The sequence below is a fragment of the Lutjanus erythropterus genome, chromosome 7 (genome assembly GCF_056507025.1).
Source record: "Lutjanus erythropterus isolate fLutEry1 chromosome 7, fLutEry1.hap2, whole genome shotgun sequence".
In the NCBI taxonomy this organism is placed as follows: domain Eukaryota; kingdom Metazoa; phylum Chordata; class Actinopteri; order Lutjaniformes; family Lutjanidae; genus Lutjanus; species Lutjanus erythropterus.
This window is the reverse complement of record NC_139323.1, coordinates 25,250,493-25,271,805: the sequence shown is the minus strand read 5'-3', so window position 1 is coordinate 25,271,805 and position 21,313 is coordinate 25,250,493. Positions and strand designations below refer to the sequence as shown.

The window sequence follows — 21,313 nt, the reverse complement described above, 5'->3', positions numbered from 1 at the left end:
ACAGTATTTCCCAAAATGTCAAACTTTTGCTTCATTTTCTTTCAATGACATGACAAGTTGACAGTTTGAGCCAATTTTATTAGTTTCCGTTGGAAAACCTATTTCAGACAAAGTATTTCATTGCAACAACACATTTCAATCTACAGTGTACACTTACAAAGGGTGTAAATAGGAAGGTCGGCTGAAACACGACTGGGTGCATTACAGTTAAAGCAAGAATGGTTCAGCAACCAGAAAATTAACATGAAGTTTGTGCCGGGTGGTGAGTGACTTACAGTCTGAGTGAGGAAAGGACTCCATCCCGACCAGTAAAATATTTACATAAGACAACATTTTAGCGGAAAATGCTGCATATTCTACTGTCAGGACGTTCAAACATAAAGGCAACAAAAAGAAAAGTCAACAAGATCATAAAAAAAGTACAGCAATGACAATTTAAAACCATGTCTCGTGTTATTCATATTTTAGTCCTTGTTTTCTCATCTTTACAAAAATTATTTGACTGTGTTCCTTCTACACCCGCTCCCCTCCCCGCCCCGATGCTTCTACAGTTAAGACAACAAATCTTTTTTTACCTCGAGTGATCAGGCACATACACATTGTGGCCTATATTAAAAATATAAAAGAGGACAGTGGAAAGATAACACGGTCTGGTTCGGGATGTTCTTAGTCGCTCATCTCCATGTCTTCCTGATGGTGATCGTCTCCGTTCAGCTTGGACTTTTTGGGGATTTGGCCCTCAGATCTCTCCATCTCCTCCTGGCCTTTGGGGGATGAGGCAGAGTCGGAGTCGCTCTTCCTCTCGTCGTCATCCTCCTCTCCTTCTTTTTCACTGTCATAACCTTGTTCCTCCTCATCGTAATCCCGAGTCACCTGTCAAGACGATTAAAGTGTTAAACAAAAGGCCCAAATACGAGGATTAACTCTTGACAACAAAATCACATAAAAGTAGCCACCTACTAATTCAAATAATAACTTCATTGCTCTATACATACCTTTACATCTCCCTTCTCACTGTCAGACTTGCGGTCCCGATCTCGCTCCTTGTCTTTACTCTTCTTCTTCTTACTGGTGGAGCGTTCTCTTTCATCTCTGCTCCTGTCCCTGTCCTCCCTCCTGTCTCTATCCCGGTCCTTCTCACGCTCCTTGTCCTTCTTTTTCTCTTTCTTGTGACTGTGAACATGACAAATGAATCATTTTTAGTTGTTCTACTCCAAAATAAAAGTTAAAGGGATAGTATGGATGATTTGACATGGGATTGTAGGAGGTTCTTACTGATAGCTTGTTAACATGCCCCCAGTTTGGAGAAGCAGAGGGAAATACCAACATGGAAGCGAAGCAATGTAAACTGTATTTTAGCCACAAGGTCCACCTAAAATTGCTTCTTTGCTCAACTAGACTCATCAGTGGAGTCTGGTGGGCTTGAACATTACAATACTTGACTTATGCAACAGTGGCTTCCCACTAGAAAAGACTGTCTGCCTAAAATCGATAATCAGTATCGATAAGTAGCTCATACAACCATGATGGCATGTAAAATGCACATGATAACTCACCGTCTGGGAGATGGAGACCTGGACAACCTCCTCCGGGGGGACCGAGATGCACTGCGGCTTCGTCTGTGCCTCCTGGGACATAAAGAAATAAAATCAGAAAAGGAAAATGAGTTATATGCCGTTGTGAACAGAGTTGTGCGCCCGTATTTCACTATCACGCTGTGCTCATACACACACACCGACTAATGCTTCGAGACCTCCTGGCACTGCTGTAGCTCTTGGGGGGTGTCTTGGACCTTTTCTTAGACTTTTCCTCCTTCCTCCTGTCCCTGATCAAGACACAAACAAGATCAACAACATCAGCAAACAGCAGCAGAAACTTTGCATGACCATCCTCTTCACAGTTCGAGTGAGCGAGGCACTGAGTCTGTTCAAAAACTGGATCGGCTCATCCAAGTTTCTGCAAATTTTTCTATTTTCAAAAAGTGCCAGTCTTGAAAATAAAAATTATGATTATACTTAGAGTTCGTTATATTGCCAGTCACAGTGGTCAACACATGTGTTCAAGCAATAAAATGAAAAAAAAAATTAAAAACACTACTTTGGCCCTCAGGACCATAATGGAGATGCTGACCTTGATCTACTGCGGCGGCTTCTATCCCGGGAATGGGACCTCCTCCTCCGTGGACTCTTGGACCTTCTCCTACTCCTTGAATGGGACCTCCGCCGAGACCTGCTCTTTGAACGTCTGCCAAATGAAGAAGTATCGCATTTTAAAATCAGAACACATCACTTCCAGAGATTACATATACAGTAATTGTCTAGTAAAGCATCATATCGCATTATTTTGCACACATCTGATAACTGTAGTCCACAACTGAAATGTGCAGGTGTCTTTACCTGTGTCTTGAGCGAGATCTGGACCGCCTGCGCCGTGACCGCGAACGGGAGCGGGAATGTTTGCGCTTGTCATCTTTCTTATCTGCAAAAACAATTATATGAAGTTAAATATGTACAACACTGTAAACTTCTTGCTGACATAATGGAACAAAAGTTCCACAGCTGAATAAACTGAACTAAAAACAGTAAGTTGATGCAGCTTCCAAGAGAAGCACACAGCCTGACATGAGAAAACACAGCACTCACTTCCTGGTTCAATGGCGGCAGAGATGAGAGACTGTGCCTCTCTGACTCTCTTCATGGCCTCTTCTATCTCCTTATTGGAAGCATCAGTCTTCAGTCCTGGATTCAAGTTCAATCCAGCCGCTAATGGATTCAATCTGCAAGTGCCATCAATTATTTAGACTTTTCCCACAAGAACATGTAGGCTGAAAATGGGATTTCATAACCTGTATGAAGAGTGTGTGCAGTTTCTTACTTTGGGTCCATGGACTGCATGAGCTTCAGGAAGTCTGCAGAAAGAGCCTGAAAAAGATATGGGGGAAGAAATGACCATTAGGAAAATATTTTGTTTAAACATCCTCCGACTATGAATGCAACTGATCAAGTGCTCACCTGGGGGTTCATGTTAGGTCCCGGCATTCCCATTGCAGCCATTTGCTCCATGTTGGGAGCTCCAAGACCTCCGAATGGTGTCCCTCCCATCTGAAATAACACAGTGACACTCAATATACACATATATATTTAGTGTTAAATTAACGGCACTCGTAACATTTTTAGTATCCAGCTGAAGGAACCCAGCAGCATGTCTCAGCAGTGAGTTCTGATTAACTGAATTAGTGCTTACAGTGTTACTAAATACAACACTAAACGAAAGAGCTTTTAGTGTTGACAGTAATTTATGGTAGTCTTAGTAAATCTGGCTCATGCACTAATAATTAGTATTCAAGAGGCTCCATTCACACCAGGGCCACCCACAGTAAAAAGGAAGAAAATGTATGCATTCAGTGCAATGAGGAGGAGATTTAATTTGAATTGCTTGCAAAGTGAACAGTACGCCCATTTCAAAGTTCCCTCTCTGCATGTTGCATCGCTGTTGAATTTTACACGGCCAACAATTTAAACAATTGTGATATTTTCTCGATTTCCTTCCACATCTAGCTCTCATTTAGCTCCTTCAACTCATACCTATGAATCAAATACAACTCGAAAACAAGTTCTCAATAACTTTGACAAACATTTCCATACTGCAAGTCTTCACAAACACAAAATTACAGTTCCATGTTTGTAATGAGTTTCAGATGACTAATGCTAATAAATATGCTAAGCCAACCAAGACAGCGCAGGTATCTCCAACAAGAACTTATCTAACAAGCTAATTAATCACCGGAAGATGTTGAGAAAGTTGTTGATGCCTCACTTACATTTTTGTTGTTGGAGGGTTAAGTTATGCTGTTAAAGTACTGACCGTAGGTGTGCTAACATTTACTAGCTGCAGCTGCTGTGGGGGACTTAGCCTTCAGGTTATGAAAAACGTGCACTCTTTAGCTTGTAGACATACTATATTTTGTGTTTGTTGAGCGTACTGCCCTCACCAGCTCTACATTTCACATTAAAAACAATGCAGTGACTGAAAATATTGAAATAACAATACAAGCTTTTGATATTTGTTTCAGGGAAATTAATATTTAAATTAATCAAAAAATAAAGTTGAAAAAAAAAAAAAAATCATTACACTTGCAATTTAGCCCTAGTTATGTTAAGTGTCACACGACACACTTATGACAGAAAAGTGGAACATTTGCAAAGATCATAAACACAACATAAGCTTTTCCATACTCACTGTTGCCAAAGGATTGGGTGTTGGAAGAAGGCCTCCCCCAGGCATCATTCCTGCCACGGCATTGGCTGGAGCCAGCAGCGACATAGCTTTAGATTCATCAGGAATGACTCCTGGAGAAGAACAACAACATTTCAGTACATGCTCTGAGCAAACATCGATAAACACTCAGACAAGACTTGCAGACAAGCCACCTCAGTCTAACTACTCTGTAGTAAAAAATAAGAAGTCCACTGTTTGTCTTGTCTGTAAATCTTGATCCCTGACTTTGTTTTGTGAAAGTATGATTGTAGGATTAGCAGCTATGAGTTTAAAAGTCACAATACACACTGTGGTCAACACTGCCAAGATTTTATCACCTGTACTTGTTTTTTAAGTCATGAACCAAACGTAAGCAAGCACAGCCAGTTGTCCCGTGGGATGTGCTCTCAACTTTCATTAGATGTTTTATGAACAAGCGACTCGCGCCGGCTGCTTCGCTATAAAGCACACAAAAACATTGAGATACAGAAAACAAAGTTCATGATTTGGGTGTAGACACAAGGGAACATTTCAACATCACTTACCATTACCAATAAAACAACAGAAAAGGTTCACTCATATTACCTCTTCTGGGCTTTGTTTGGTGGTGACTTTGTACAATCCCACCACAAAAAAAAAAACTTACTTGGCAACCAGATAAAGTGCTGCTAACAATCTACAGTACTGCTAATGTTTAGCCAACAGTAAAAACACTAAACAACATCAAAGCTAAACTGCACTAAACAGTAAAGGGCTATTGCCAGCAAAATCTGTGATAAAAATCATGAAAAATGTGCCCAAAGCTGAAGAAACCAAAACAGTAAAATCAAAGTGAAAATCTTATGGAGATGATCATCCATGGTTGTGCAATCTGAAAACAGGCTATTTTTTAAATCTGACATTTTACATTTTAAAAGGGGAGAGAGAGAGAGGGAGAGAGAGACATACACACATGCGCGCACACACACACACACACACAACAGAAAGGACACTTGAGAAACAGGATAAGGCTGCAGAAGACAAAACTGTTGGTGGCATTTTCAGCAGGGCCTGGTATATAGGGCTGGCTGAACCAGGAAAAAGAACTGTAAAACACAACAACAAAAGAAACACCACTGTTAAACGTGAGAGTCACTCAACTCTTTCAGAGTCATGTGTGGAGAGGGTCAATCAAAAAAGCATTTTTACTGCAACATCAAGCAGAGGCTTCAAACTACGTTTATCTCTCGTGTGTTAGTGACAATTTGGAAATACAGATGCACAGTGTCAAATAATACAAGGCTTTGGCACATGAGGCAGGTAAATGCCAAAAGCAGTTTGTGTGCTTATCATGATTAATAAACCAAATTATGTGCTAATTAACTTCCACCACATCTCCTGAAAGTATCTGTGTAGATGATGGCACACACCTTCAAAATCTATTCTAGCATGCACAGCTGATTAGTTCATCTATCCTGCATGCTTTGTGCTGGGTGTAGGGATGTCCCGAACATTTTCCCGATCGGAGCCAATTAACTATTAGGATTCTACCAATACAAAGTTCTGATCCAGCATTTATATTCTTTTTTTAATGCAGTTGCTCAGTGTATAATGATGCGCTCCAGTCAACATCGAGGTCAGAATTTTCCACTTCAAATTTCCAACTTCCAACCTCAAAAAAAAAAAAAAAAAAAAGTATTAACTGACAATCCATGTTTCATGTACCATTTACCTGAAGCTCAGATTTTTTCACGATTTGGTTTGGTCTCCCTTGTTAGTCTAGAAATAGCAGTAAGTGCACCCCATTCCAGATTAATTTGATCAATTTGTTGAACAAGTACAGGCAGTTTCAAGTGAGAGCTTTATTTTATTATTGTTTAAATTGTTTGTGCTTTATGGATTAATGTTTCAGTTACTAGAGTGCAGCTAGAATAGTTCAAATTAAAATGAGAAAGATCTGTGTTTTCTATCATCTTATTAACTGATTATTGATTGCTAACGTGCTGATCAGTTAAGGAAAATGTGCCCCTGCACAATGCCAAACATAAAAACACATGGCTGATTGGATAGGAACGGCTAAAAAGCAGGAGAAGTGAATAAAGGGAGAGGATGACACACAGCAAAGGGCTGCAGGAAGGAGTCAAATCAGTGGCTGCTGCAGAGGACTGAAAGCCTCAGTACCAAGGCAAGTGTTCTACCAACTGAGCTATAGGGGCACCCCAACAAACTAACAAGTTTCTTTGGTAAGTACGCACATAATTGAACTCAAAGCAGCACAGCTTCCTTGCACATATAAATGAAACAGAAGAGGAAAATTGTGCACAAGGTAAAAGACCCCACTATACATTTTATGACACTTGACTAAATGATACTATCTATTCTCTCAATTAAATACAGACAAATATATCTTGCTCCCATTATAGTGCAACGAGTCTACTAAGTAAAAACACCGACTCTGTGCAGAATTCCATTGGACTTGTTCTAATAGGAGACTGGAAATTTTGAAGTTGTTTGGAACGCAGCATTAGCCTAATCAGGCAAAGATTGTATTTAATTAGGCAGTCCAGTCTGCATGTTTGGTGAACAGCGCTGCATTAAGAAAACAAAGCCAGAACCACAGTACACCCATGCGGGTGTTTTCACTTATTTGGCTGATTAGACCGCTCCTAAGTACTGTGCAGACCTGTGAGGGCACGGTCACACATGCGCAAATACAAGGGAGTGACCATCGCCTGCCGAGGCAAACGTCTCACACACACACACCTTTGCTATTGGTTGAAGTTCCAACTTCGCCAGTCGAAGTTCACAAATTTGACCTCCACGCAAAGTGAGGACACAAATTTGCACATGTGTGACCATGGCATAAGACTCTGCTTGACTGACGTCTCCCTCACTCTATTGTAAGTTTTATTTCACCTGGTAAGGCGGGGAAACTTACACCTGGAGTTTGGTGACCTGAGCAAACTCCCATCACAGCCCCACCCAACCTTACCCAACATGGGTCTAATCAACCAGTGTCTGAAAACACCACTGTGTATGTGCAGGGTCTTGAAAAGGTTTCCTAGTGTTGTGGTTAACAATCAATGGATAAAAATGTTTCAAAGTGGATCTGTTATGACTCCAAATCAACTACATGTATGCTACATAACAAATTATACCCAAGTTAAAATGGTTTAACTGCAGATCTTTTGGAGGTGTACAACACCTGCAAAATGTTGCTGATAGAGGAGACCTAAAGTGGCTTTTGTCACTGATGCATGCTGTCAGTGTCAAGTATCATGAATTGAAATTCATTGGTTCAAGCACAATAGAACATTTTAAGTGAAAACAATTAAAATATAAACAGAGGATCAGAACTTAAGTCAATACCAATTAATTAAAAATAATCAGTCTCGATATCAATCCAGCAGATCTGCTCGGGGCATCCCTAGTTCGGTGCATGCCTACTAATCGACATACATTTTTATTTTGGAAAAAAAAAAAAATTAAAATCCTTTGAACATGTGAGGAATTGAGATTGCCCTGCGCCCTCTCCCCCACCCCCTCATTTTGCTTAAGAGTTGTGTGGCAAATTTTTAAAAAGAAAAGATGCCTTGAACAGAGAGAAAAAAAATAAAGAGTTAATATTTTACTGCAGAACAAGAGAGAGAAGGGGGCTTGCGAGCCTGGTGCCATTATTTTTTCTAATCTCCTGATGGCAGCAGAGGACCACTTTCAGCCAGCAAGGAAGGGGCTCTCTGCAAATGACTTGTCCACTATGAAAACCACAACACAAATAACAGAGAGAGAAGTTTACAGCTAGATTGTAAGACATGGACACAAATGTACATTTCCCTTTTACATACCTAGAAATGCCAAGCATAGAAAAGCTTAGCTAAGTTTGCTTGGTCAAAAAAAGACTCACAATGGCTCAGATAGTGTTTGCAAATCTATTACAACAGCCTACACATTGTGACGTATGTTCAGAGATAGCCATGTGAGTGAGACAGGAATAAAACAGACACCCACCTTCAGCAAAAGGGACCACAATCAAGGCTCTGTCCACGAAGACGGTGTTCGTCAGGTGTTGGGAAACTCCCACCGACTCAGACTCAAGGAACTTTACAAAACAGACACGTGAAGTCACAGGCAAGGGAGAGTCACTGGAAAAAAATACAGATATGTTGTGCAAAGAATACAAACAAGGAGACCCAACATGCCTTCTTCAAACTGACTTAAGTGAGCTGTGTGTCCCCAGGGACATCTGTGTTAATAATGGATTATGGGCTATACAATCTTGTCCCAATCTCTGATCTCTACATCTTCTGCTTAGAATGATATAGTATCATAGAAACATTTGATCATAGTGTCCTGTAATGTTAGCAACTCTCATTGACAATCTGTTGAGAATCAAATATCACTGTCAATCACTGATGCTTTGAACCATTATCTTTTCCCCACTGGTTGCCTGTAAGTGAAATTATGATTGAACTGTCACTATGTTGTTGTTAAAGTCCTTGACATGTCCTACCTGCCGAGAAGCCGGATGTAATTCGATCGAGGGGAATACAAAGCAGAGACAATTATTTCCTGCTGTAGTCAATGTTAACATACTGTAAAGTATGCACTGCACAAGCTTATTAGCATCCCAAATGGGATAAATGGAACCCAAGGGATGAGCAACAGGAAGTCAGTGACATACTACTAATGTGAAATTTATTTGTTTTTCCACTTTGTTAAAATCAGCATTTACTACACTAAAGGGATAGTTTAAATTAGAAGTGGCGATACATTAAATCAGTGTGTTACCTACAGCAGATGCTGAGTGACACACCCCCACTTTAGAGAAGCAGAGGGGCGTACCAGCATGAAAGATAAACATTGTACTGCTACAGACCGGTTAAGCAGTAAAAGCTATAATGGCTACTTTGGGGGAAAAAAAAACAGCGCCCCTAAAGCAAGAAAAAAAATCTGCTTATGTCTACACTATATTTTGAATATTTCAAACTCTTTGCCTTGCAGTCAGACAGCCTTTACATAAGCCGAATAGGCAAACCATGTGTTTGAAAAGGATAGTTCTGATTCATTTAAGTCACAATAAAACTAACTAACCAATCCAGGCAGCAGTAGACCAGCAACTGTGTTTTGTGAGATAAAATTACTGATTTCACTATCGACCTCCATCTACTGTAGGTAATACACCAACTATGGAGAAGTACCTCATACAAACCTGCTTCAACTGATCTGAACTATCACTTTAAATCAGTGTATACTACATTAAGAAAATGCTGTAGCTGTTACATCTTGGGCTGCAACAGGTTATTTACACGAATGAATCTGACCATTTCTCTTCCGACGGTTCAATTATTTAGTATATAAGCAGAAACGAGAAGTGAAAATACACAAATCATTGCATTTCCGATTATGTAACACAGAGAGAGGGCAAATGGGCCTCAACAGGTTAACATTCAGTATTTTCGGAGCTCAGACAATCAATCAATTAATTGACAAGTGAGCAATTTTCGTCATTTACCATGCAAAAACGCTGGACTTACACTATTTGCAGTTACTCAACTATTGTACATATTTTCATTTTCACTGTAAAACTACAGTTGTTGGGGTCTGTACCAAACAAACATGTTTTCTTACATCTGGAGAACAAGCTTCGTGGGCCAGGGCATCTCTGCACGGAACCACAATGCTTCATAATGTTAGAATACTTTTTTTTGCCAAACGCGACTTGCAAAATATTTCACTCAATTAAGCACCATTAAGTAAACTGAATTTCTCCGGTGTCTGATGGTTTGTCCAAACCAGATACAATGTAAACCCCATTTTAGGTTTATGTGCAACCATTCTGCTTGATAACTGACTAAAACAATTCAAAGATTGTCAGCGATGTTAACTTAATTAGCTGTCGACCGATTAATCGGCGAAATGTTTCGGTGCTTTATACATTCCGTTTGAAAAAGAAGGAGAATTTAGATCGATTCTAAACCTCTCACATAAATACACAACATGAAAAGTCCTCAGTATGTGTCTCTCATCATATAGTAACGTTAAGGGGAGTGACAACTGCTGCATTCAGTAAAGACGCGGGCAAACATTAGCATTAGCATGCCGTGCAGTGAGGCCTACTCTACACTACAGGCCTCAACGGGAGCCCCGCGTTAAAGCTAACGTTAGGTAAGACACCGTTTTGCGGATTAAAGTTCATTATACTCACTCAGGTGGAAACAATTTGAGCTCCTCTATGTTTCCGAGGAATCCAAACAGAGTCCTCATTTGTTCGGACGTTGTGCTCGGGGACACATTTGTCACCTGAATGACGTGCGTGTTGGAGTTCATTTTCGCGACTGCTAATCAAGCTAGCTAGCTTTACGCTAGCAACGTGCCTGGATCTAAAACAAAAGAAACGAGTTGAGTAACGTTTACGAGGAAAAAAACATCAGGCGAACACACAAGTTAGCATCTTTCATGTATATAGAGGGTGGTTAATGTTTGCTGCGGACGAGAAGACAACGACCGAGAGCTGCACACAGCAACAAAGCAGCTTCCCAAAATGTCGCGAGGCAGCAATGCTGCTTTCACGTACAGTTTATAAGCTCGTAGTTAAGGAGCTTTGCCCTACCAAACACAAATTGTCCCATTCAAATAGGGCGCGATCATATGATAGTAGGTTTTGTTGCTATTTAAAAAATAATACTAACACTACTCCTTTCATCGTGTTATAGCATCACAGTAAAAAGCTAACTTTGTGTTATATGTAATAACTGTAGCCTGGCCATTACTGGAATTTTTAGGCTGATACTGATCAATCAATTTAAAACATCCAATAATGATATTTGAGTCGATAGTTTTTTTTTTTTATTATTTTACACAAATGCATAATATAAAAGAGCAATTTTGATAGAAATCCCTTAAAATTGGTCTGTGTTTTTTTAGTTGTAAAATCCGCTTTTCAGTGCTCTCTGGCAAACAAACTATGTAATGGTGAGGTGACACATTTTCTGATCACCTAAAGCCTACTTTGGTATTTCTGTACTAACAATTTCTTGCTACTTATCAGCAGACATATTCACCAGTCCTGATATATCTTCAATAAGCTAGTATTGGCTGATAGATCAGCCTTAAGAACAGACTTGATTTATTGGTATCAATATTGAATAAAATCTATCAGACAACATTTAAAAGTTTGTTTTAAACTATAAAACAACAACAAAAACAAATAAACCAATCAATTAAAATTAAATTCCTGCGCAACTAAGTATAATTTACTTAGGAATCATTCATATATAAAAATTACAACTGGCATTTTTCCAACTGTACATGAAGGCAGCATGGCTCGCAATACGTCCGAAATCAAAGTGGGTGTGGTTTAGGTTGTGTCACAGTATTTTGTTGCTAGGTTGCTAGCTAGTGGCATGTCCTAATCAAGTGTCTTTTTTTGGTCGTTTTCTTCATGCAAACATCGTCATATTTCAAGAATGAAAGATTTATGCAAAAAATACATTGGTAATGTTAAACAGTCAGTGAGTGCTTCGGTTTGTGTTCGGGTTAAACAAACAGCACCGGAGAGCAACTCAACGACCCACATCTAGGCGCAAAGTCGTGGCTTGCTAACTTAGCATCCCGGGTTCATGCATGTCAACAGGTTGCTGCAGCGTTCGGTACGGTAGTTATTTTGACTGTATCTCCTGCCATGGATGTTAACGATGTCACTAAATTTCAATGAAACGTTGGTTAATGTTCCTCCATAAAGTTGAGGATCCAATCAGGTCAACAACTCAAGGCAGCATAATCCCTGAACCAGCTGTCAAGATGGAGCTGCAGAGATCAACTGCATGAAACAGGCAAGTAGATTAACTTCTGCCCCTTTTCTGTAAAGATAAATTATATTTTCTGCCCATAAAAACGTTGGGGTTTTAGAGCTTTAAAGGCTAACATTGAAGCGAAACGTATGAAAACACTGCCTGCAGAGCTCTGGGAAACCAGTATTATAGATGCAGAAGTGTAACTGGCAAGGCTTAAAAACCACATCTAACATGAGTATCAGAATAATGGGGAAAAAAATAAGAGCACGTGTGTAAAAACACACCATTTATCTTTCGATTGCCGAGTCGAGGAAGTGAATTATACTGGAATAGACATAATAGTAGGAAGAGAGATGAACAGTGATGTTGGTGATTATCCACAAATGAAATGAGTTAGATTAAATCGTGTGATTGTTTATACCGTAGATGGATAGTAAAGGATGTTATTTAAAGCGATTTTTGGATTGTAATCAAACTTCAAGAAGATCCCGTAGATGTCAAAACAAATTAATTTATTATAGGAAGCGTTAAAAAGATGTTGCAAAGTTTCTCTTTCAGTTAAACAAAAAGTGCAAAGACTGTTTTAAAAACTAAATCTTTTTTGGCAAAGATAATTGACTGAATAAATAGCTGTAATTATTTTAAGTGGCTCTTCACTCAAAGGATTGAAATTTGTGCACTGACCTCTGACATGTTACCTTTAGGGTTGCAGTGGTATGAGATTTTCACTGTTCCTTAATTGTCTCAGAGAATATCACAGTTTCATGGTATTATACAGTTACTGACAATATTAGGCTATCAGTTACAATGACCCTCAGAGGAATGGAAATAAGGTCTTTTTGTGGAATAAAACCTTTATTATGTGGCTGCAAAGAATGGTTATTTTCATTGTCAATTAATCTGTTGATTATTTTCTTGACTAATTGATTAGTTGTTTGGTGTATAGGGTTTCTGCAGGTCCTTAAAAAGTCTAAAATGTTTCAAATTCAATAATTCAAAATGTTTTAAATAAATCTTGACAGGTCTTGAAAATGGATTGGATTGTGGAGTGAAGGCTAAAAAGTTGCATTAATGCCTGTCATCACACAATATTGTTCTAAATTCACAACAGGAGCATCACCAAAGTTTTTCAAACCAATTGATTGGTTACTAAAATAGACAAACACATTTAATACTTAATTTTTGCAGCTCTACTTTATCATAATTGCACTAAATATCATGTTCTATATTTTTTAATAACACTAAAACAATAGAATTCAATACCGTAGATACATTGTACATTGTACATTGTATGATAACTGGCAATTGTCATATCATGGTGTACCGTAAAACAGTATACCACTGCAACCCTAAATCTTCATACTCCTACAGGTTTTGATCTCTGAATTATTTTTCTTTCTCTTTCAGGAAAATGTTTGCAAGTTAAGCAATATAACTATGAATAAGAAGGACATAAAATGGTGAATAGTTTCCCATGTCTGCCCCCATTCTCATGACACCAGCAGGGAGATATGGGCATCCTAAGACTGGTAGCCAGAATCATGGGTAGGATCAGCACTTTCCGGTCCTATCAGTTTGTGCTGCTCCTGGCTGCTGCACTTGCTGTTGTAGCTTTTTATTACTTTGGCTCAGAGAAGCAGAACTTCTCCAGCACCACAAAGAGGATCAAGCAGACCCAGGCCAGCCACAACACCAACAGGAACGATGCAGACCTCACTGTGGACACCGGCCTCTCACGCCCAGCTGCATCTGAGGAGCAAGGAGAAGAGGAGCGAGATGTAGGTGGAGAGAGCGAGGGATTCAGGTCCAGCGATGCTGGCGACCATCACTACCACGCACTCATGATGTTCACTAAGGTGGACAAGAGCCGGAGCCTGCAGGACAAGTTCAGGGTGGCCATGTTGTCAATGGTGAAGCACGGACGCTTCCTGGAAGGAGAGGTGCTGGTCCTCCACTTTGTGAGCGACCAGGCCAGCAAAGAGCTGGGAGAGAGGATGTTGCAGGAATTTCTCCTTGATGCAACGTTCAAGTATGAGGTAGGAACTCTAAACGTGTTTTCACTGGTCTTCACTGGTGCTTGAAGCTGTGATTGCATTACTTTTATAATTCACTGTCTGCCTGAATGGTCTGCTTTTCAGATAAAGAAATAAGTTGGAAAGAGTGTGAGAAATTTTGAAACTAGAAACTTTGTTGTGTTTTTCTTTAATGCGTCATCCTTCTGTTCTATCATGAAACATTGTTTTGGTTGTTTAAAGCACAGTATCATCTGATTTGATGTGATGAAGAAGTAAAGTAATAAGTATGTTCATAAATAAATATAGGATTTCCCAGCTTTAAGGTGCTGGAATAGCTTGAAAATGCACCTTGAAAATGTTTGAAAAGTGATTGAATTTGACTGGTTGATATTTTCAACATAATTGTTACAATAGCTAACACAAGTAGCATTAAATAATCATGATCAAAACAGTCAAAGTTGATATGGGTAATTCTGTAAATTCCATTTTTTGCAATTGCATTCATGGTAACATTTTACATGTGATGATAAAGGTTTTGCAAGTCTGGAAAGTTTCCGTACCTTGAAAGTGCTTGAAAAGTGGTTGAATTTTGTTTTTCACAGAATGACAATTTATTCTGTTTTATTAGTTCAATAGTGAACACTTGAGTCAGGTGCAAAAAGGCATTCACAACTTCTGCAAAGGAGAGTCATTTCTGCACCAGAACACACCATATAGACAAACTGGAAATGGGTGGATGCTGTCAAAATGTTGCACAAATGTAACACTCTGGGTTTTTCAGCCTCTTTTTGCATGTGATCCAATTTCTAGGTCCAATATTCTCATGAGTCAAGCAAGTAGACTGCCAACCCAAATCTGCTTTTTTGCATATCCAGATTGATTTTTAGAGAGTCTGGACATCAAAAACCCAAATTTAAATGCAATTTTCGCAAATTGGATCTAGGACACATTTGGAGGGGGGTTGAAATATGATTCCAATTGGATTTATTGTGATGCGTCTCAGTCCAGACGCTCTGAAATCGAATTTGAGTGGCCAAAGTGTCTTCCGTGTCACTGTCAACGCAACACACAACAATGACGTCAAATCCAGAGTGACGGAAGTGCATCATAGCGGCTGAGCAGAATCGTGCCGCTATGAAGGCAACGACGATAACAGTCCATGGACAGATGCTGAAATATATTGTCTGCTGGTACTTTCGGGGGAGGTTTCTGTACAGACTCTCCATTTTTCATGCTTCCACACTGGAGAGCTACGTCACCAGTGTACGTATTTACTGACGCCTATCATCACCACATCAACCCATGCTGACATGTCTGGAGACAAAAATCCAATTTGATCACTTTCAAATCACAGAACTGACAGTTTTGTCAGATCTGATTTGATCATCACCATCGCCAATTGTCCACCTGCCCAACTGTGATGCAGAGCCCAATTACCATGTCAGAAAGGTGTTGGGGTGACAAGATTAGAGGCACCGTTCAACAATCTGACAAGCACTCGGTTTGAAGCAAACTGACCTGGTGTTAAAGCAAACCCAGGTCTCCTCGATGAGGAAGACCTGTATGTGCTGTTTGAAGTTGAAACACATGGGGGCAGTGTTGACCTTCCAAACCAATTCCTCACTAATGGGGATACCCCCATCTCTACTGTGATGTCTGTGCCAGAACAGAGGATTATGCCCTCTCTCTGTTGCTCTTTCTGTTGCATGCAATGTCCTGCCCCGTTTTCCCTCTTTTGTATTCTGCACGGAGCACACAACCATAAACTTGTTTACAAATTACTTATCCCTTTCCACATCCTCCTCACCAGCTCGGCCTTCGCTCTCAGGAATGTCTCATCATCTCCAACATCTGGTGTGGATGTTACAGCTCTGTATTAGCTCAGGCAGATCCCATGCCTGCTTTGGATTGGTGAGGGGGGTTGCTCAGCTTGGCATCCTGGCAGTTTTTGAGCCTGCTGTTCTGATTACTTCCTGTTCATTTCACTCTGTACTCAGACTGAGCTCAAAGTCTTGGAGGAGCACAGCTGAAGTGTGTATTGTAAAATACTGGCCAGGTTTACTGTTCAGAACTCAAATGTGATGGTGAAGTGCTGCTACCAGGGTGTTAAAGAGGACCAGACAGCATCCATTTCTCAAAACTATAGCCCAGGCAAGCAGTGATTATCTCCCCAACATATACCCAAACATCTTACCAATAAGAAACACATTTTTAGAATTAGTTAGAGTGTTGATGTGTAAATACATACTTAAGAGTTTAGAAGAGATAAGTTCAAGTAGTGGACCATCCTAAGGCTATGGTGCTGTTGCTGGCAGTGTATGTTCATAATGTATTGCAACTGAAGTATATAAAGGATCGATCAATGTGTTTTTTCCATTTCACTAAAGGAGGCAAATATTGAACTTTAACTACATGAGGCTACGTTTATTTGATAACTTTAGGTAGCTGCTTTACAGATTCTTAGTGTTAAAACAAAGTATAAATCTCTGTTATGAGCTGTTATGATGTATTATTATAGATCAGTCTCCCCAGCAGTATAAAAAGCAGCCTAATTAACATTTGCATAGTGCAGTGGGCACAACATTGAGTGAGACTATGTACAGAAATAAGCGGCTGCATCACAGCCAAAGTAGCACTTTTTTCAATAATTTATTTTTTGTGAATCAGATTTGAAAAAACTCAGATAATTATAAAGTTGCTAGCATTCGGTCGACCTCTAGAATATATAGCAGAGCCTGACTAAGACTGGATTTGAATTTTACCCTTTTGATTAAAGTGAGGTGACTGATATGGGATTATTACAGATGTATCTGCACTGATGTATATAAGTAAAAAGAAATTGTACTGAAATGCCAAATTGGATGTGAAGCAATTTAGAGGCTGTCTCCATTACATAGCTTATTCACCACACAGAGGTGTCGCTCAGATCTTTCAACTGTAAAACACATATCTTAAAAGAAAAACAACTAAAAAGAATCTGTATTAAGATTTTCTGTTAACATAAAAGTTTTCATTTCATTATCAAACTTTTTAAAGCTCCTAAATATCAGTCAGTACCTGCCTCAAAAAATTCAATATTGGTCTTGCTGTAATTTTAGATTAAAACCCTTTAAATTTGGTTATTCAATTTTAAGGCAATATCAAAGATTTTAATTTTATTATTATTTTATGTGAAGTCACTAATGTGGAATGAGGTGACACAATGTTTACTGAGTCATGGCCCACTCATGAAAATATATATATTTTTGCAGTATTACAGACCGGGTATCTGTGGTGACATTCCTGGAACAATGCTGGGTTAAGTTACTGTAAAGATAATCTCTATAAACAGATATCTGCATACGAATTCTGAAGTACTTAATCATCATCAGTTTGGCGTACTAATGCAAACTGCAAATCTGCTAATGCTGCAGCTTCACATTAAAAACAAGTTGACTTTTATTATGAAGTAGTTAAATGCAGTGTGTTTGTCAGTGAGCTTAACACTATTGTTCATCAAAAATGCATCAACAAAACAAGTCAAAGGTACTTTTCTGCATTTGTTGACAGCAGATGAGTTTGAAATATTGTAGGAAGTAATGAAACAGTCAGGGGCAGCGACAGTGAGCTGTTAGATGAAAGGGCTGCATGTATGCAGGCTGCACACCTCCAATGTCTTAGTGAGGTAAGCAGCTCTTTTTACTGTGCCCTGAAGTGTGCAGACTCATGCTACCTGCAGCGTAAAACAGATCCTGGTTGCTCACAGAATGATTGAAGAAGGTCAATTATTGTCTGGATTTTTTATTAAAATGAAAATGGTTTGTTTTGTTGTCCTCAGAATTCTGTGACCTATGGAATTAAACTGCATTTGTCGTTACCATCAGTAACTACAAGTGTCCCCAAATCAACCAGGACTGAAGTCTGTGAGATTGCCACTTTAAAGAATTGCGACCAAGATAGGTATTAAGCTATCTAAATCACCTCAGCTGCTCCTGCCCTAGTTCAACCCTGGCCAGAGACTTTAGGTGCATGCAGTTCCTTTTCTCTCTCTTGCTTTTCTGTCTAATGTCTACTGCTCACTTTCAATGAAGGCACTAAATGCCTCCCAAAAATCCTAATTAAACAGTCTTTCTGCTGTACTGAAATATGATGGTTGACGTTTGCACTGACGCCATTATATCTGTGATATGCTAAAACTGACCAACAATTAGTCATGTATCAGTCAGGCTCTAGTTAGTACACAGTGGTCGAGGGAAACAAGTGATTCCAGACCAGTGCTTTTGAACATCATGGATTGAGATAATGAATCATGAAGTAATGTTCTGCCACTACAGACAGTGGCTGTGTCCTGTTTCTGCTGATGTGCACACAAACAAGCTGCCAAAGTTCCAGATGGGATGGGGACTCCCCAGGGCCTGACCAAGACAGTACATATGAGCATGTTGACATCCTTGTCTGCTCATCTTGAGCCTCATCCTTTTAATTATTTATCTAAAAGGAGCACGAGGGTAAGGCAGCGGTTACGCAAGACTTTGGCCTCCATCGCTTCCTAACAGTGGTTACTTCAGTGACCCACTTGACATTCGCAACAAACAGCCTGCAGAGTCACACTGCCCAGAGGCTGAGCTCATTACTGCTGACCAGCATTCACACAGTCCTCATGACACAACAGGCTGAGTCTTTCTCTACTCAAGCCATCACTTCATTGAATGTTTCACTTTTGTATAATTTCTTTAAGTGTGTATTTTATAATATTGCATAACTGACTGCAGGAAAGTGCAGTCCAGTAAATTTAAACTGCAAATAGACAACTTTTTTTCTATTAACTTAACATCATGAACTAAATGTTGAGTGCACAGTGTAATGACTATTGAAAAATGACCCCATCCTTGCTTAGATTGGTTCCTTATTCAAGCCTCACGTTCACTATTCACTAAATGATGTCGTCACTATTGCTGAACAATTTTGAAAAAATATTTAATTGCAATTACTTATGACTGATATTACAATTTCAATATGATTGGCAGTATCAGTGGGAATGATCATTTTTACATCATTATTCTTATCTTCATTAAAAAAAAACATTTTAAAATGGTTATGGTGTGATATTGACGGGGGTCTGTGCCAAACAAAGATGTTTTCTTAAGTTTGTCATATGATGTGTAGGCCAGGACTTTGAACAATTTTCAATTTTAAATGGCATTTTGTGACGAATTTCACCTTTAACAAATATTGCACCTCCTGCAATTTGAAAGTTGCTGCAGGCCATATTGGGATTCCAGTAAAATTTCAATTAATTGTGGGGCAGTCCATTCATCTGCCCCCTCTGCCATAGTGTCACTCAAAACACACCAGTAACTTCTAGTGTGTATGTGCTAGTGCACAGGTATGTGTGTGGAAAGGTGCATGTATTACTGTCTTTCATGTGGGATATTAAGTATTTCTGTGTGTATTTGTGGCGAAGGAATCCATCTAAAATGAATCACCCTGCGAACAGGTAGTCTGTGGTGGGCAGGTGGCCTGATTGTAAACTTTTATTTTGGTTTTGCATCATTGGTTAGACTAATATTAAGATTAAGATTGATATTTAGAAAACCTGCCCACACAAAGGCAAAAATGTTATTGGTACAGAAATAAATGTCAAAATAACAGGATACTGTTGTTTTAAAGTTATGCACACACACAGCTTTTCCTGGTAATAGCGCTCATTCTTTGTTTCCGTGTATACAGACTTAAAAATCTCGATTCCTCCCCTCTCATCCTCTGTGTAGTAGAAGTTATACTAAGAGAGCCTGGCCACAAAAGTCAAAAAAGGGAATTTTGCTCAGCGCTAGCGTCCCGTCAAAATACTGCCAAACATGTCCAGCCTCTGAAGTCAACTATGTGCAGCTGGTTTTGTTTGTGAACTAATAATACCACTTCGCCAAATATACGCAATGCCAAAAGTATCAGAAGTATAGAGAACAGAGCAGGCCTGTATTTATTTTATGAGTGAAGAAACAATGTTGTTTGGCGCTTTTCTGTGTGTCCAAAAACCTGTGATCTTTGAAAAATCCGGGTTGGAGGAGGGTCTATTGAAAAACTCTTGCAACTCTGTAAACTCTTGCACATTAAAATGATATGCAGGAATAACCTCTAAACAAAATACGCTCTACAAACTTAATTGAATCGACAGCTGTTTGTCACAAATTTATTTGTGTTCAGCTCCTGTTAAAGGGTGGGTCTGTCCCTCAAAAACCACTGGTCCTGAGTATAAAATAGTAACTAGTACTTAGGCTTCTTGTGCAAGCAACAGGAGTGAGTGCAATCAAGTATGCTTACATGACAAAATTGCAGTTTGCCATCAAGTGTGTGTTTTGCACTTTTAAAAACTCACACAAGACTTTTTGGGGGGATGCTGTGTCAGCTTATATTTGGGTGTGCTGCCCAAACAAACACTATGCATAAAAAAGCTGACAGCTACTCAGCTACACAGTATATTAGTCAGAATGGTGGTCAGTTGATATTTTTTTTTTTTAGGCCTTAGAAATACGCCTTAAATGTGCATCGATAAGCTTCTCCATGCCAGTCTTTATACCTGGTCATTATATTTGATGAGTGCCTGGTTTTAGTTGTCATCCACCTCAGCAGAGAAACTGAAACTGAACTCAAAAGACACACAGCAAGAATCTTTTGTAGTCATTTCATCAAATGGTTAAATGTTAAGTGAATCACAGTCTGTGTTAGAAATGTGTAAAGCAAATTTCTTAAGACCTTGTTGCATTATTTAATGTGGCCAGCTGGGAAAAAAGTAGTAAAATGAGGGTTTAGCTGAGTTCTCACCATGAATTGTTAATGAGGAAAAATTACAAAATGGTTTAGTTTGAGAATTTGTTAGAAATTCACATGCTGCAAAAGGTGGAATCAGGTTTCTCTGTCCGCAGTTAATTTTCTCTGTCTATACTTATTGTTACTTCCATCAAGGAGGCAGTCTTTTTGGTTTGGTTTGTTTGTTTCTCTGTTCAGTCAGCAGGAATGTGGAAAAACCACCGACCCAGTTTTCAGGAATCAGATCCAAATCGTGAGACGGATACACAAATTATTTTTAAATTTTGTTAACATTGCGAGATAGTTCAGTCGTCCTGTGGTGTGTCTCTTGGCTCTGATTGGTTGTGACTGACAGAGTTTGTTGTGATGAAAACAGAGCATTACCTTTTTGTTTGAAGATAAACATTGAAACCAGAGCAGTAAAAAGTAGAAATGAAACCTCGCCCAGCCCTGTTGTGTCACTTCTTGAAATGTTTCCAAAAG

General features: G+C 39.3%; 2 protein-coding genes across 2 annotated transcripts in view; one reads left to right on the top strand and one right to left on the bottom strand.

Annotated features, from left to right (window-relative positions):
- Nucleotides 1-57: 57 nt before the first annotated feature.
- srsf11 (serine and arginine rich splicing factor 11) lies at nt 58-10,791 on the bottom strand. The gene is made up of 12 exons (XM_084723304.1): nt 10,442-10,791; nt 8,245-8,378; nt 4,240-4,349; nt 3,012-3,101; nt 2,875-2,921; nt 2,643-2,776; nt 2,397-2,478; nt 2,131-2,244; nt 1,736-1,825; nt 1,557-1,628; nt 996-1,173; nt 58-873 (listed from the first exon to the last, which is right to left on the bottom strand). The coding sequence occupies exons 1-12, from the start codon at nt 10,561-10,563 to the stop codon at nt 667-669; spliced, it is 1,380 nt and encodes a 459-aa protein (XP_084579430.1). The 5' UTR covers nt 10,564-10,791; the 3' UTR covers nt 58-666.
- A 351-nt stretch (nt 10,792-11,142) lies between these two features.
- Nucleotides 11,143-21,313, top strand: part of xxylt1 (xyloside xylosyltransferase 1) — a 37,557-nt gene continuing 27,386 nt past the window's right edge. Inside the window, exons 1-2 of the mRNA XM_084723305.1 lie at nt 11,143-12,068; nt 13,437-14,065. Coding sequence (XP_084579431.1) covers nt 13,541-14,065 — 525 coding nt within the window. The 5' untranslated portion in view covers nt 11,143-12,068; nt 13,437-13,540. The remainder of the gene's footprint in view (nt 12,069-13,436; nt 14,066-21,313) is intronic.

Excerpts from the sequence above, each read along its gene's own strand:
- srsf11 (XM_084723304.1), bottom strand. The coding sequence starts at position 10,563 with ATGAACTCCAACACGCACGTCATTCAGGTGACAAATGTGTCCCCGAGC. Across the intron at positions 2,922-3,011 it reads GACCTAACATGAACCCCCAG|GCTCTTTCTGCAGACTTCCT; the intron begins GTGAGCACTTGA and ends TATCTTTTTCAG. Across the intron at positions 1,174-1,556 it reads AGGTCTCCATCTCCCAGACG|TCACAAGAAAGAGAAAAAGA; the intron begins GTGAGTTATCAT and ends TCATGTTCACAG.